The sequence below is a fragment of the Mesocricetus auratus genome, unplaced genomic scaffold, assembly GCF_017639785.1.
Source record: "Mesocricetus auratus isolate SY011 unplaced genomic scaffold, BCM_Maur_2.0 Super-Scaffold_100003, whole genome shotgun sequence".
Taxonomy (NCBI): Eukaryota; Metazoa; Chordata; class Mammalia; order Rodentia; family Cricetidae; genus Mesocricetus; species Mesocricetus auratus.
In genome coordinates, this window is record NW_024429188.1 from 67,823,732 (window position 1) to 67,840,469 (window position 16,738).

Consider the following 16,738-nt stretch of genomic DNA (forward strand, 5'->3'; position numbering starts at 1 on the left):
ACAAGAAATCAAGTTTATCACCATGCATGAAAGTTTTCTGTAACCGACCATAAAAACTCAAAAGAAAATACTTGGTGAAAAGAGTTCTAAGGTAAATTAATCTTTTGAAGATTGCTTTCATTTTGATATAATCTCCATTTTTTACACTTCTTATTATATATTTAAATTAGGAACAAGCTTGCTTCCCATGTCAGTCCAGCTCTCTCTCCCTCCACTCCCACCCCCAGCCCCACACCCTATCCCCACTCCATTCTCCAGGGATTGTAAGGCCCTCCATGGCGGATCTCTATCTTTTGTGATTATGGATGATGCATTCGTGTGTATGTTTGTGGGCAAATGTGTCTGTGTGGGCAAATACATGTGTGTATGTTTGTGGACACATGCATGTGTCCAAGTGTGTTGCGTATCTGTGTGTATACATGCATTCCAGACCATATTCGTGGATGAATGAAGGTCAGAGAACATATTTGGGTGCTTCTGGACCCTCACCTCTTTATCTTGTTTGAGACAGGGCCTCTTTGTTGATCCTTGTTGCATGGTTAGTTGGCCTACTAGCTATCATGGGTTCTCCTGTCACTGCCTGTCATTTTAGCGTCAGACTACTGGCATTAGAGATGCACAGTACTGCACCTGGCTTAATGTGACTTTCAAACTCAGGTTTTCACATTCGTTCAGGGAGCCTTTTGCATACTAAACCATCTTCCATGCCCCTCTTTTCTTTTTTCAAGGCAATAAAGATTGGTTGTGGTTTATGATGATTTAGTGCAGGGATTAGAATTTTAAAGTCCTGAGGGAATCAAAGAATTCAAAACACAAAAGAATTCTAGGCGTGCACTAGTGCATTTGCCACAGCTGATCTAGGGAAAGGTTATCTTTAATAGCACAGAGAGGATAGTAGTAATTGTAGGCAATTTCCTGAGATTTTTTGAGACCAAGCAGTTTTGACTTATTGAAAACTTACAATGGAATTCTCTGCAGTGAAAGCACTGTATTTTACTTAGTAAAAATACATGCCAACATCCATGACCATGTAAAATATACTTTATTCAGCTTCTTCTGCAAGAAACGAGATTATGAAACAAGTCAGGAGGACTAAATTCAATTTCTAACCATTGTGGAATGTTTCTTTCCTAAATATGTATCTTAAATGACATTTCAGTGTTCTGTCATGTGCTTGCTACAAGAGGAGTCTGAGCTAGAGATGGAACTGTGCATATGATGGTGATCCTGTAATAGTATATCAGCTAATGACATCCTGGTTTGTTTGAGTATGCTCTGTGATGTTTACTTATCGATGAAGTCACTTACTGTGCATTTCTCAAAACATATTATCATCAACTTGAATTGATGTGTGGCTGTACTTATGTAGTGAAGTCTAGAATTCATACTGACTGTATGCTATTGTAAGAGTTTGAAATACCTTTTGGATGCTGAATTTTATTAAACTGTTAGCTTTGTTATATTTTAATATTTTACTTGAAGTAATAGTGGCTATATATGATGTTTTTCATTTTTTTAAATTTAATCGTCTTTAAGAAAATATTTATTGCCATCCTTTTCAAAGACTGTCACTCATCTGCCATATTGAACACTGTTGTAATACTCTCTGAACCAGACATGAAAGGGGGATCTTAACATTCATATTTAAAAACAAATATATTCCTCTTCCCCCAACCAAACCGTCATTTATAATTCCTACATTTCTTTTCATTTTGTAATGGTTGTATTATTTGAATGTTGAACTTTGTATTTTTTTTTGGACAATTTACTTTTGGTAAAAGACGAGAATCATTTAATTTCTTCAGTTATTGTCTTGTTTGATCTGTGAATTTCTCTTATCTGACTGGTATTTCTTTTGTTTCTTTCTTTTTGGTTTCAATAGAACATACAAATAAAAACTTTGGCAGATGATGTGGTAAGGTGGTGTGACAAGCATGTTATTGCATTGCTTATGCATGTTACATTTTCATTTAAAAGTGGACATTAAAGCATTGATATATGCAACATATAAAGTGATTGGATGTTTAGAAAGTAGAACATAATAGGACAATTGTCAATGGAGTAATTTCTCCTTTTTCACATATTAATATAAACAGTTGTAGTTAGGTACAATGGTGCATATTTGTAATTTTAGCACTACAAAGGCTGAAGGAAGATTATTGCAAGTTGGAGGTCAGCCTGGTTTACATAGTGATTTCTGGGTCAGCTAGGGCTAGGTAGTGCCTCACCCTTCCTCAATAAAAAGAAACAACTGCCCCAAACTTACATAATGAGTTGGGTCAGATCCCAGCTAAATTATTTATTTATCATGGTAGCATATACCAAAACAATATCTTAAAGTTTGGTGCATAAATGTGGACCCTGGAAAACATGGATATTTTCTCTTTTGATAGCGAAATAAATTGTGGATATATTAAATACCAATATTGGAGGAAATTATTTACAACTAAAAAAGAAATTATGTTTATTATCTTAGATATGTGCTTATTGAATTTAAAAAATTTATATATTTTCAAGTTCAGATTGCAATAGTAATTCTTATTAAAAGTTAAAAGCTAATATTTAAATGTACTCTTTATACCTAAACTTTCTTGAATTGTATTTTAAACATTTCCAGTTTTTTTGTCTGATTGAAGTTACTTATCGACAAAAAAATAAAATAATGTTACTGCTCTAAGGAGATGAATGTGTGTAACTTGACTTCATCTTCTTACCAAAATACAACTGAAAGAAAAAGGCAGTTTTTGCATTAAAGTGAAGGGCATAGAAATAGCAAATCTATATGTTAGTAACGCTGATACTCAGTACAGAAGCTTGAATTGTATAAGTATTCTTCAGCGATATGAAGTGAGTGGAGAAGAGATCTGTTAATTTAATGGCAAATTGCATATTTAAATGCTTTCATGTCCACCATCTCTTTAAGTAAAAGTTGACTCAGTTTATTTGGGATTACTAAAATTGTTTTTCTTGAGTTGTGTGAAGACACTACCTATCTAAACCAACTTAACTGCCCTCAAAGAGTTACAATAAAGTCTAATAATACAGTTCAAATAATTTTAAATAAATAATTGTAATTTGAAAGCTGAGATCAGAACCAGGGGCTCTTCTGTTTGAGTCTCCTGTTCTATGAATTGATGAAGTTGGTTTAGATGCTATTTCATTTTTTCTTCCCAGCTCTAAACTCTTGTGGTTTCTATAATCTCTCTGTAAGGAACCATATACTCAAATAGTTTTTTGTAATCCTAACTAAGCTGCTTAAAACTTCTTTCTTTAAAGTACACCTTATGGTTCTAAAAAACCATTGTTTCTATCAATAAAATGAAGAATATGTTCTCTTAGGGGGTCAACAAAATTTTACATAAACTGTAGTGATGTCTGTAATGTTTTTGTGTTCTTAAAAGTTATTTAAACGGACTGTGGTAACATGACAGTATACATTCACTGTCCTCATAGCTAACATGTCTGCTTGCTTAATGTGACTTGATGATATTGCATGTGCTTCCTAACAGACACCAGAATAAAACTGAGTTGCCTTCAGTTTTATGAATATTACTAATATTTGATGTCAGATATTTGGTAGTTTTCAAATCAAATGGCCTGTTGGCATGCAGCCAAAGTCCTTGACTTGAAAGAGCAAGCTAATTGTTAGAGATTATATATTATATCAGTGGTTTAAAGGAAATACACATACACCAGAATATTATTTGGAGGAGGAAGGTATTTCTATTTACTTTTCCAACAAATGCAACTTCGAGTGCTTTCGTTTTCTTTTCCTTCCTATTGGTGCCAAATATTTGGGAAGGAAAATGTTGAGGAATATAGTAATAACAGTAACTAATAGCATCAACACACACCAACTGTATTTGGCTCTCACAATGATCCAGTCATGTATGGAAGAACCAGAGAGAAAGTGATTTCCTGATGACTTATTTTGAGATACTGCTTTTTCAGTTTGAGTTTGAAGTCACTGTGTCTCTTTTCAGACTCCATGCTATTCAGTTTAGTCAACTGCTACACTGACAGTTATTCATATATACTTGTTACAGGTTTTTCAGTGTGCAGAAGAAAAACATTACCCTAAATTTCCCTTTGAGTTTGCTATCTGTAGCTATTTTCTTACTCTTTTTCCATAGCACAATGTTGGCACCAAAGACCCATTATCCAGAAACAGCCACCACAAGATTTTGATCCAAAGTGTCTCTTCACTCTTTCTTTGCAAAACAGAAATGACAAGTGACTAAGTTTTACTTTTGAGGCTTTTTTTTTCAATCCCAGCCTTCAGAAGCTTAGGAATGACTTCAGAGTTGCAAAAACAGTCCAATCTCTAGCTGGAGCTTGCTGCTTACAATAATGTTTTGTCAAGAGATAATAATAATAGATATATTAAGTGCCATTTTGGTGCTTCATTATTAGTGTGCCTGGCTCCTAATCTTTTTCTCAGGGCCTTTTATTTTTTCTGTTTGTAGCGTGATCGAATTACAAGTTTCAGAAAGTCTACCATCAAAAAAGAAAAACCTCTTATTCAACATCCTATTGATTCTCAAGCGACGATAAGTGAGCTTCCAGTGGCTCAGCCATTATATGATGAACGATCTCTGAATTTGTCTGAAAAGGAAGTTATGGACCTCTTTGAGAAAATGATGGTGAGTTCGATCTCTAATTTCATTGTCATTTTAAACTATGTGTGTCTAGACTAGCATTTTAAATAGGGATGCTTGTAGTTGACTGTTTATGTCATATAAAAGACAGAACCAACCGTTGTTGACTAAACAAAAGTATTTCCCAGAGTACCTTAATTTGTTTATTTATTTGCTAGAATGCCTGTCTGTTCTAGTAAGAGTGCCTAAAATCCGGCACAGATTTATTCCTCTTTGTCTTCTAGTATTTTATAATTTGTGGCACACCAAATCAATTTTTCAGTTATATAATTTGTGTGTTTGCTGGTCCAAAGTAAAGTGTGTCCAAGTCTACAAGGTCTGTTGATTATATGAAATACAGTTGGGAAAGCAGAATGTAAAATAAACAACAAAATGCTAATTGGATCCAAGGAATTAATTTATTCTATTTTCTTGTATTAGCAACAGTCATACAACTTACAGTATGTAGGGTGTCTCTTAATGTTTTTCCCTATGTATGTGTGTCCTAAATTATTTCTTAAATAATAAATGTAATACTTGGATTATTCAACAATGTATGCCTGGAACAGAGATAAATGAAGTATTGGGTCATCTCACGTTGGTTAGCTTGATCAGATCTCTTTTAGAGATACCAAACATGAGTTGTTAATTTAACATTCTCATCTCCCATGTCAACTTTCATTTTCTATAAAGAATACACTAACATTTGTAGCATCCCTTCCTTTGTCAAACAAATCCTAGTCTATCTTGTATTATTAATATTTCTTAGTCACTCAGTTTTTCCTGTTTCCTATTTCAATGTCCTGTATAAATTACCAGAAACGATGACAAGAACAACAAACCCAGAAACATTCTTTGAGATTATTTTGTTAATAACACTTTACGTTTTTTTCAGTCTTCCCTCTTTCACTCAAAACTTATGTTTCTAGCATTAAGTTGCTGATCAGTTTTTGCAGCATTGACAGTGCCTTCTGTGTTCAGCATCCTTGCCATAATCAGGTTACGGAAAGCTCTGCAGTATGGGGTTATTTTCTACGCCATCCATTTTTTTTTATCATTTAACTGCTAGTTGCTGGTCAAATCCTATTGGTTCCGCTTCTGTAATAGCTGTTGGATCTGTCCTTTCTCATCTACTGACTGCATTTCCTCCTTGCTTAGATAACCCTTCTTAAAGTTATTTCTTGTAGTTACTAAGATTGCTTCATAACTGCTCTTCTGCCCATTTTCCAGGATTTGCCTGTTCTTCTCCAGTATACCCCTAATAATTCTGAGAGATTCCTTTTCGAAAGCACCACATGGGACTTTGTCTTTAGACGTTTAAAATGACCCCACTGTTGTTACACCTGTGCCCTTAGGTGACTAGTTCACATCTTTGCAGCTGAAATGTTAGATCCCTTCCCTTAATTCTCTGCAAATGACTTTGCTGCTTAATTTATGGATTAAAATAGAAGGACGAGAAGGGAATATTCATGGGCCTCTACTACCACATGTACCTTTTAGACTCTGGAATAATTGGAGTGCTTTGCTTCTTACCGTGGATGAGATTTTTATGTCCCATTCTTATATCTGTGTATATGTATATGTAGTTTCCATTTATTTTTACCTACTTATATCTTGTCGCCTCCCATTTTATTCAGGCTACTGTACTGCCTGGTGTCATTGTGCATGCCTGTAATATCAATGCTATGGAGGCTGAGGGAGGAGGATCATGGTTAAGAAGCTAGCATGTAATACATAGAGACATCCTATCTCAATCCATCTTAGAAAAACAGTCTTATTTCTACTACTTTCCTCCAAGTTGCACACATGCATTTTATGGCTTAGAAACCCTATGCAATAGTGATTCCCATTAATTTATAACTTGTAGGCACTATATAAACTATTTTATAACTTTTCATAAACATGTCTTATAATTTTATGTTAATTCTAATGTTTACTACATTATATCTTTAAATGTGTGATGTTTTATAGAACAATTTGCTTGCTGGATTCATTAATGTTATCTAAGGAAATGTATAAGTTAGTACTATATTTTCCTTAATGGAATTGTTTCATTCCATAGGGGTTTGGAGGAGGATATTAAACAAATATATTTTATATGTAATATCATATTATGTTGTTATTTAATTTGTTGTACACCATGTATGTCATTGTCACCTACATAAAAGTATTATATACGTGTATATTGACAGCAATGTGTTTATATCACGTGGTGTGATTACTTGATTATGCTATTTACTATTTTGATGATGACTATATTATCTTCTATAATGACAATGCTAATTTAGATTCCCATTAGGCTGGAGAGATGGCGTAGTGGTTAAGAGCACTGGATCCTCTTCCAGAAGACCTGGGTTCAATTCCCAGCACCAGCATGGCAGCTCAAAAACTGTAATTCCAGTTCCAGGGAATCTGGCACCCACAGACAGACACACGTGCAGGCAAAACACCAATGCACATAAAATAAAAAGTAATCAAAGTGTGAAATTGCTAGATTAAATGCCAACAATGACTTGGCTAGACTCCCATCAGCAACACAGTGTGTCCTGTTGTTTCCATATCCTTGCCTATAGGTATGTCGTTTGTCTTTTTGAACATGGACGTTGAGACAGTTATGAGATGAGTTACCACATTGTAGGCTTAGTTTGTCTTAATCAAAAGAGAGAGAAACCAGGCACTGAAAAGCAAATACTGATTATCACACTGTTGTCCAGAATCTAAAGAGGTTGATGTCACTGTTAGAGAGTGTAATGGTGATTATAGTGGAGTTCTAATTTGCTTTTTTGTTGCTGTGACAAACACCATGCCAAAGCAACATGGGAGGAAAAGGTATGATTCAGTTTATACTTCTAAGTCCATCATTGAGGAAAATCAGGGCAGGAAGCTGGAGGCTAGAACCATGAAGGAATATTGTTCATTGGCTTACTCCAGACTCATGCTCAGTCAATTTTCTTATATAACCCAGGACTACCTGTTCTGGGATGTCAAAGTCCACAATGGGCTGGGCCCTCCCATATCAATTAACAGTCTAGACAATTTCTCACAGATGTGGCTGTAAGTCTCACTGAGTCAATTCTTCAATTTAGGTTTCCTCTTTCCAGGAGACTCTACATTGTGACAAGTTGATAAGGAAAACTAGCTATAACACAGGGATTCATATAGTTGGGGAAAGAATAGTAAGATGATTGCCAGAGGATTACAAGATTTTGGTTAGGTATGGAGGATAAGTTATAGAGATCTTTTGTATAAAGTAGTAATTATGATTAATAACACGTTGTATTGAAAATGTTAAGGTTTAATAAAGGTGTTCTCAGCATACAACTATTTGAAATAGTATAAATTAATGAGCTAGATTTAATCATTGAAAAATGTGTGTTACACATGGTAAATAGTTTTATGTTGGTTGAAAAACTTATATGGCAAACAAATGTAAGTGAATATATTCATCGAGTACATATATTTATAGTGAATATATGTTATAAACATTTGTAGCATTTTCTATCCTTTATCAGATAAACTCTGATCATTGTTCAGTTGTCAACATTTCTTATCATTTTACTCCTTTGTCACACTGTCTTAATCACTGATAACAGCAAAACAGAAACACTGATATATGTGTGAATATCATTTATAAATAAACACATACTTAAAATAATAGTATAAACATATCAGGAACAGCTTTTGTGAGAAACATGGTTTGATTAAAAGTTAACAACCAAGATAAAAGGGAGACTTTGAAAGGATTGTATCTATTTTTTGAGAGAAGTTTTCTTATCCCTTGCTTGCATGCTATGTTTAGTTTACCAAGTTGCCTTCCAATGAGCATTTTCTGTTCAGAATCAGCATTGTTTATGTTTACTATATGTTTATTGTCCAGGCATGAAACTACATGTATTATGTCAGTTGAATCTTATGACTATTCTTGTAAGTGTGTACTAGTTGTTTGATCTCATTTCTGAATAAGGAAACTGAGCTTTAGAGAGAGAGGCTGAGAAAGTTGGTTCAGTAACCTGCTAAAGCTATTAAGTGGACAAATTGATATACATTTAGGTACATAATAAGTCTAAAACATTGGAAATTTGGTGACAGTTATATTTACCATTTCATTAAAGCTATTTATGAAATCAATAAGATTTAGTGTATAAATATTGAGGAAATGCATAAGGTATGAGATAGAGTCTGAGATGGAGCATTTCCTGCAGATGACACCTCCTTATTTGTAGTTGCCCTTTATAGGACCTCATCAAAGGCCAACAGCCTTATAATAAAAATATGTTAATGTATCGTCATCATAGTTGATTAAGAGAAGGCACTGAAGTTACTATTTCAGAAACACAAAAGTAGGTTTGCAAATATGAGATGTCTTTGTTTTCTTCACTCCTTGTGGGTGTCCTCTTTACAAATAATGTAAACAGAAATGTTCTTGTCTTATTTGATGATTAGGAAGATGATCTGGCTAGAGTCTATTAATGTTCCCTTTATTCTACTGTTTCTCTTAATCAGTGTTCGGAGTTTCCAGAACTACCATGCAGCTGTGTATAATCTTTAATATAAATGATGTGTTTGAATTTTTTCGATGACATACCCCACATGTATCAAAGAACACCTTTAACACACTTCTTTTGTGTTACTTGCTTAACAGCAAATGGATTAGCTTACAGTTTCTAATGCAATGGATCATTTAACATTTTTTTGAGAAATGGAATGTTTTCATAAAACTTATTGGGAAAAACAATAAAAGCAGTATTCATATTTATTCTACCTCATTCTGATAATTGATACTCTTGTTGCTTGAGGATCAAAAATACCGATAGCATTTCTCCTTGTTGCAGTTAGTAGAAGACTAAGTTTGAAATTATAGCAGAATAGGATTTTTAAAACAGATATTAGGTATTTTATTATTAATCATTCCCTAATACTCCCCCCAAAACCCACTTGATTGATTTTGAAGCTGATGAAAACTCTTAATTGAGAGGCCAGTTAATAAAAAGGGCTATCTGTTGTGGTAATACATGACTGTAATTGTAGCATTCATGAGACCAAGGTAGGTAAATCTCTGTGAAAATGAGGTCAGTTTGGGCTATATAGGAAATTATAGGCCAGCCAACAGGGTACATACTAAGATTCTACCCTGTCTCAAAAAAGAGAAAGTAAGTGGCTCAATGTTACTTTGAATGTTTTCTTGACTCTCATATCTACTCTCTGCATCAATAAATCCCTTTTCATATTATAGATATTTGCATATTTCATGTAGCAAACATTAGACTATCCAAATAATAATACCAGTGTCTATTGATGACAGATCTAAAGGTCTCACATATGAAATTTTTAGGTAACTCTTTCATAGAGCACACAGTCTTTATAAACAGTATTTTTGTATTATATTGATGTACTTTGCATCTTTGGCATAATTTAATGATGATACAGTTATATGTAATGAGTGCTTAATGATCAGTTTTTGTATTCCACATGTTAGAATTCTCACAGGTAATCCTAAAGTTTTTAATCTTGTTCTTTTCCTTCCCCCCTTCATCAATTTACACAGAATTAGCCTCTGGACACTAGGTGCTCTAGTTTAACCCAAGCATATTGCATTCCCTTGACTGCTATTAAGGGATTTTTTTTTCTCATTGAGCACCGGGGTTTTAGAAGTTGGTTAGCTTGGTTGAGAGCCTTTGAGTGCTCTTAGCATAAATAATTTTAATAGCAGTTAAGTTTCCATAAAATACATTATTGGTAAACTAGGCCTTCACATCTATAAAAAGCCATGGAGTAGTCAGAAGTGATTAGATTCTACGAAATTGTTCAGACAGCCCAATTGCCACCAGTTACATTTAAATTTCCTATGTACTTCCCCCCCAAATTTAAGACTTTGCTCTACATTTTATTTTGCTGTGAATAATTGTATGGAAAACATGCAAAGGAGTAGCGACATGTACTCAGTAAACAGATGTCAAAAGTAATCTGGATCTGGATCAGTTTAATTTTTTGCCATTATTAGTATCCCAAAAGGTTCCTAAGGGAAAGGGAAGGAGGACAGGCATTTAAGGAAGAGAAATTAAAGAACCAGGTTTGCAAATTGACGTTGTTATGGAAGAAATTCAGGAGCCACTGCTTCTTTTCTATGTCTACATAAGAAATGCCTTGAAAATCACTGCCTTTTAAGAAAGGGCTTTGTCCGTAGTTTTTTTCATTTATTTTTAAATTTAAATTTAAATTAGAAACAAGGTTGCTTCACAAGTCCCTCTCTGTTTCCCTCCCCTCCTCCCGTGCCCTACCCCCAACCCCCCAATATCCCCTCATTTCCCCAGGGAGGGTGAGGCCCTCCATGGCAGTGTCCATAGTCTGTCATTTCATCCAGGGTAGGGCCTATACACCCTCCCCCAAGAGTCCAGGGTGAGAGTGCATCTCTCATTGCTGGGTGGGCACGCAAAGTCCATTTGTATACCTGGGATAAATACTGATCTACTGCCCAAGGCTCAATAGATTACCTAGGCCTCCTCACTGACACCCACATTCAGGGGGTCTTGATCAGTCTCATGATGGATTCCCAGGCATCAGCCTGGGATTCAACTGCTAACCCTTGTCAGGTCAGCTGTTTCCGGGGGTTAAACCAGCCCAGTCTTAATCCCTTTGGTCATCAATTCTTCTTCTCTGTTACTGGCTTTCTTGAGTTCAGCTCAGTGCTTAGCCGTGGGAGTCTGCCTCTTCTTCCATCAGCCACTGAATGAAGGTTCTGTTTCCCAGACTCTCTGGCCATGGAATTGTAGGCTGGCACTCCCCAGATCTATGTCTAAAATCCATATATGAGAGAGTACATGCCATGTTTCTCTTTTTGTGACTGGGTTACCTTGCTCAGGATGGTTTTATCTAGTGCCATCCATTTGCCTGAAAATCTGAGGATTCCACTGTTTTTTTTTTTTTTGTTTTTTTTTTTTGCTGAATAGTACTCCATTGTATAAATGTACCACATTTTCTATATCCACTCTTCGGTTGAGGGGCATCTAGGTTGCTTCTAAGTTCTGGCTATTACAAATAATGCTGCTATGAACATAGTGGAACAGACATCCTTGTTGTATGAATGGGCATCTGTTGGATATATGCCTAAGAGCAGAGTTGCTGGGTCTTGTGGTAGTTTTATTCGATTTTTCTGAGGAATCTCCATACTGATTTCCAAAGTGGCTGAAGAAGTTGGCACTCCCACAAGCAAAGGAGGAGTGTTCCCCTTTTACCACATCCTCTCCAGCATAAATTGTCATTGGTGTTTTTGATTTTAGCCATTCTGACAGGAGTGAGATGGTATCTCAGAGTTGTTTTGATTTGCATTTCCCGGATGGCTAAGGATGTTGAGCACTTTCTCAAGTGTCTCTCAGCCATTTTAGACTCCTCTATTGAAAATTCTCTATTTAGTTTTGCAGCCCACTTTTTAATTGGATCCTTTCGTGATTTGGAGACTTGTTTCTTGAGTTCTTCGTAAATTTTGGCGATCAGCCCTCTGTCAGATGTGGGGTTAGGGAATATTTTTTCCCATTCTGTGGGCTGCCTTTTTGTCTTGCTGACTGTGTCTTTTGCCTTACAGAAGCTTCTCAGTTTCAGGAGGCCCCATTTATTAATTGTTGATCTCACTGTCTGTGCTACTGGTGTTATGTTCAGGAAGCTGTCTCCTGTACCAATTCGTTCAAGGGTACCACCTACTTTCTCTTCTAAGAGGTTCAGTGTGGCTGGATTTATGTTGAGGTCTTTGATCCATTTGGACTTAAGTTTTGTGCATGGCGATAAACATGGATTGATCCGCATTCTTCTACATGCCAGCCTCCAGTTATGCCATCACCATTTGTTGAAGATGCTTTCTTTTTCCATTATGTATTTTTAGCTTCTTTGTCAAATATCAGTTGTTCATACATGTGTGGGTTAATATCAGGGTTTTCAATTTGATTCCATTGGTCTACCTGTCTATTTTTGTGCCAATACCAAACTGTTTTCAGGACTATAGCTCTATAATAGAGCTTGAAGCCAGGGATGGTGATGCCTCTGCACGTTGCCTTGTTGAGCAGGGTTGTTTTGGCTATCCTGGGTCCTTTGTTTTTCCATACAAAATTGATTATTGTTCTTTCAAGGTCTGTGAAGAATTGTGCTGGGATTTTAATGGGGATTGCATTGAATCTGTAGATTGCTTTTGGCAGGATTGCCATTTTTACCACATTGATCCTACCTATCCAAGAGCATGGGAGATCTTTCCATTTTCTGAGGGCTGGAGAGATGGATCAGCCATTAAAGGCTAGGCTCACAACCAAAAATATAAGTGTCCGTAGTTTTTAACGAATGCATTTAAGCAATTGTGATTTGATCTGTGCTATGAGCTAGATAGTATGCTTTGGGTTGCAGGTTTAGAAATAAATTCAACATAGAGATCAGAGTTCAGTCAGGAAGACACGTAAACATGCCTTCCCTGAAATACAGGCTAGCAATGGATTGGCTGCTTTAGCATGGGATATAATATAGTCCTTAGAGCCTCTCATGGGGGTTCAGGAAAGAAGCAGATGAACAGGTAAGGAAAGTGTAAAAAGCCACTGTCAACTTCTGAATTATCAACTTTTGTTTTTCTCATAGTCTTAGGAATTCATCAAAGTTTAAGAGTTCCAATATTCTAGACAATAGTGTGTGTGTGTGTGTGTGTGTGTGTGAGAGAGAGAGAGAGAGAGAGAGAGAGAGAGAGAAAGAAAGAGAGAGGGAGACAGAGACAGAGACACAGAGACAGAGACAGAGAGAATACCTCAAAGAAAATCCTGAACATTCTGACTGATAGTGTGACTTATTGAAACATAAGGTGGCATGGTAAAAAGAAGAAATAGCAAAAAAGAAATCTTTGAGTCATAGTGCACTTGCTTTGACAACTCTCTCCAGAATGTTTGATACTTTGTTGTTTCAGAGAACATGAATATATCAAAGGTACTGTTACCTACAGAAGGACTCCACTTTGAAAGGCCTGTATACTAACAATGTTTGCTTTATATTTTATTTATCACTGGTGTGTGTGTGAGTGAGTCTGTGTATGATGTGTGAGTGCAGGTGGGAATGCACACATGCTGCAGTGCGCATGTGGAGGTCAGATGACAACTTGTAAGATTTGATCTTCTCCTTCAAACTACTATGGGTTCCCCAGGATGCAACTCAGGTCACCAGACTTTTACGGTCAGTGCCTTTCCCTGCAAAGCCACTTCACTGGCCCCATGCTTCATTTTTTAAAAATATTTTATTTAAATTAGAAACAAGCTTGTTTCACATGTCAATCCCAGCTCCTTCTCCCTTCCCTCTTACCCTGTCCCTTCCTGCCCCCAACCCCCACCCAATCCCCACTTCACTTCCCAGGGAGGGTGAGGCATTCAATGGGGGATCCCATGAGTCTGTCATTTCATCCAGCTCAGGGCCTAGGCCCTCCCCCATGTGTCCAGGCTGAGAGAGCATCCCTCCATGTGGAATGGGCACCCAGAGTCCATTCTTACACCAGTGATAAATACTGATCTACTACCCGAGGTCCCCATAGATTGCCAAGGCCTCCTCACTGACACCCACATTGAGGGGGTCTGGATAAGGCCCATGCTGGCCTCTCAACCTTGAGTCTGCGGTACATGAGCTTCCCCTTGTTCAGGTCAGCTGTTTCTTTGGGTTTCACCAGCCTGGTATTGACCACTTTGCTCATCATTCCTCCATCTCTGCAACTGGGTTACAGGAGTTCAGTTCACCACTGTTTACAATGCTTCATGTTTTAAATGGTTAAAGAGAAGACAGTTTGAAGGTGCATAGATATAACATGAATTTCATTGTCTACAAAGGAGATTGTTGATGAATGCTGCTATGTCTATTTTTAAATTCCTATTTTGTGTCTTCTTTGTACTGTAGCAAAAAAGTAATTCTGGGTTAGTCTATCCTGGCCTATATAGAGAATTCAAGGCTAATCTGGGATACATAGGCCCTGTCTCAAAAATGTAAACCAAACCAGAGCAAACAAAATAAAAAACAAGCCTAGAAGAGAGTAAAAAGGAAGCAGAGACTGTTTAGTGAGCAAAGCATTCTAACACTTATTACTCTGCACTGACATACTACAAAAAAGCATTGTAACTTTAGGAATGATGCAGTGGTCCTTAAGCTTTTTGCTTTTTCTTCCCCACTTGGGAATAATATATATAAAATAAGTATATGTATGTATTCATTTGTATATATGTATACATATTTCTGCAAGTAACCTCAATATGTCTCATTTTAATATATATGCATATGCTAAAGTTATGTACCATATAAGATGAAGGCATATTCAAGATTGTGATAACCTTGAAGGAATGACATTTTCCAATGAATTTATTTCTTCATACAAAAGCCTTTACTTTCATGATGGTTTTTATTGTGTGCTGATAGTGAGCCTATGTTTTTTATGTCTTGGTTTAAAATAGGTAGCAATTAGGTTACTTCTCTCTAAATTAATTTTATTTTGATATTTGGCTGATGTGTCAGTCAAAGCCAAAAGCTGACAAAGAAGCCTAGGTTCAGGGCTGAATAGATGGCACAGAGTGCTTTTCCTGAGGACTTGGTTTCAATTCCTAGCATCTACTTAACCGTTTCCAACCATATATGACCCCCATATCAGGGGAACCTAACACGTTATTCTGATGTCTGAAGGCCCCAGGCACACATGTGTTACACAGACATACATGCAGCAAACACATTCAAAAATACGTAGAACAAAATACTAGTCTAAATGCAGCAAGTAGGTATTTAGCAAAAACTAAATCAGAACATTGACTTACCAATCATTCCATTAATCTTGCATTACCAGGACAAGTAAATTCCCTTCCCCTTTGATGTCAACCAGTTGTACAATAGGTATAGCATGTTATACTTAAAAGGTTTTACATTAATGGGTTCAAATGCGCTTTAATGAGAGAGTCTTTAATTAATGTTTGTAGAGAATAGACTCTTTCCATTTTCTCTTATGTATCATTCATATATAGATCCTTATCTTCATGAGTGTCTACTCCAGACAGTATCTAGCCCTAAGAAGAAAGAATTAACAGTGATTCCAGAAGAAGACTGATAAGGGAGTTGGGTCAGCCAATATGTGTCAGTCCACATGGAGTTCTTTGAAAGGAAGTTACTTTCTAACTAGACACTATTTTGTTAAATTAAAAGAGAAATACCTAAATTATGCTTTAAAAAACTTTATGTTGCAATAACCACAGATGTGTTTGTAGGGAGAAAATACATTCTTTCTTTTTAGAAAGTATTGTGAAGCATTCATGCAAGTATAGATTGTATGTATAGCATTTTCCCCTCCCTATTTTCATACCTTTCCTTTTATTAACACTCCCAACTTATGTTAGTCCTTTTGTTCCCCAAGACAATTTCACATCCATTCTCATATAATGCACATACATGATTTTACACATTTATATAAACTCTCATAACCACAAGTGAGGCAAAACATACATTGGCCATTCTGTCACTAGCTTACATTGTTTAGTATAATTAGGGAGAAATATTTTCGTTTTTGGTTCCTACCCCATTTTGTAATTATGTAAATATTTTACTGTATTTGTTTTACATGTATTTTTGAGATAGTTTCTCCCTATAGCAAAAACTAGTTGGGAACTCATCATGTACCTGAAGCTGGCCTTGAACTTGTGATCCTATTTCTTGTAGCTCCTAGAGTTGAAGATTTATAGGTGTGAGATATTACCCTTGCTAGCTTGATTTTTTTGAAAAAAAATTGTCTTTTTCTTTAAATAAAAGCTGACTTATTTATTTGTGCACTTTGGTTTAAAATACTGTTTGACTTTTCCACTTGTAAGTGTGTTCAGGAATCCTTCCTTCCTACCCACCTCCCTCTCTCTCTGTCTCTCTGTCTCTCTGTCTCTCTGTCTCTCTGTCTCTCTGTCTCTCTGTCTCTCTCTCTCCTCTCTCTCTCTCTGTCTCTCTCTCTCTCTCTCTCTCTCTCTCTCTCTCTCTCTGTGTGTGTGTGTGTTTGTGTGAGTGTGTATTGTGTTTGTTTCTGACAGCATCTTCTTAACTACAGGTTTTATTTTGGCAATATACTTTTCATGTTAAAT

General features: G+C 36.2%; 1 protein-coding gene across 6 annotated transcripts in view; it reads left to right on the forward strand.

The window, feature by feature from the left end:
• Diaph2 (diaphanous related formin 2) overlaps positions 1-16,738 on the forward strand; it is a 722,722-nt gene that overhangs the window by 45,391 nt on the left and 660,593 nt on the right. For 5 of the 6 annotated variants that reach the window (XM_013115224.3, XM_040744363.1, XM_021228656.2 and 2 more), the window contains exons 2-3: positions 1,883-1,915; positions 4,467-4,643. In XM_013115224.3, the coding sequence (XP_012970678.1) occupies positions 1,883-1,915; positions 4,467-4,643 (210 nt within the window). The remainder of the gene's footprint in view (positions 1-1,882; positions 1,916-4,466; positions 4,644-16,738) is intronic. The other variant, XM_040744364.1, reaches the window with a different exon arrangement.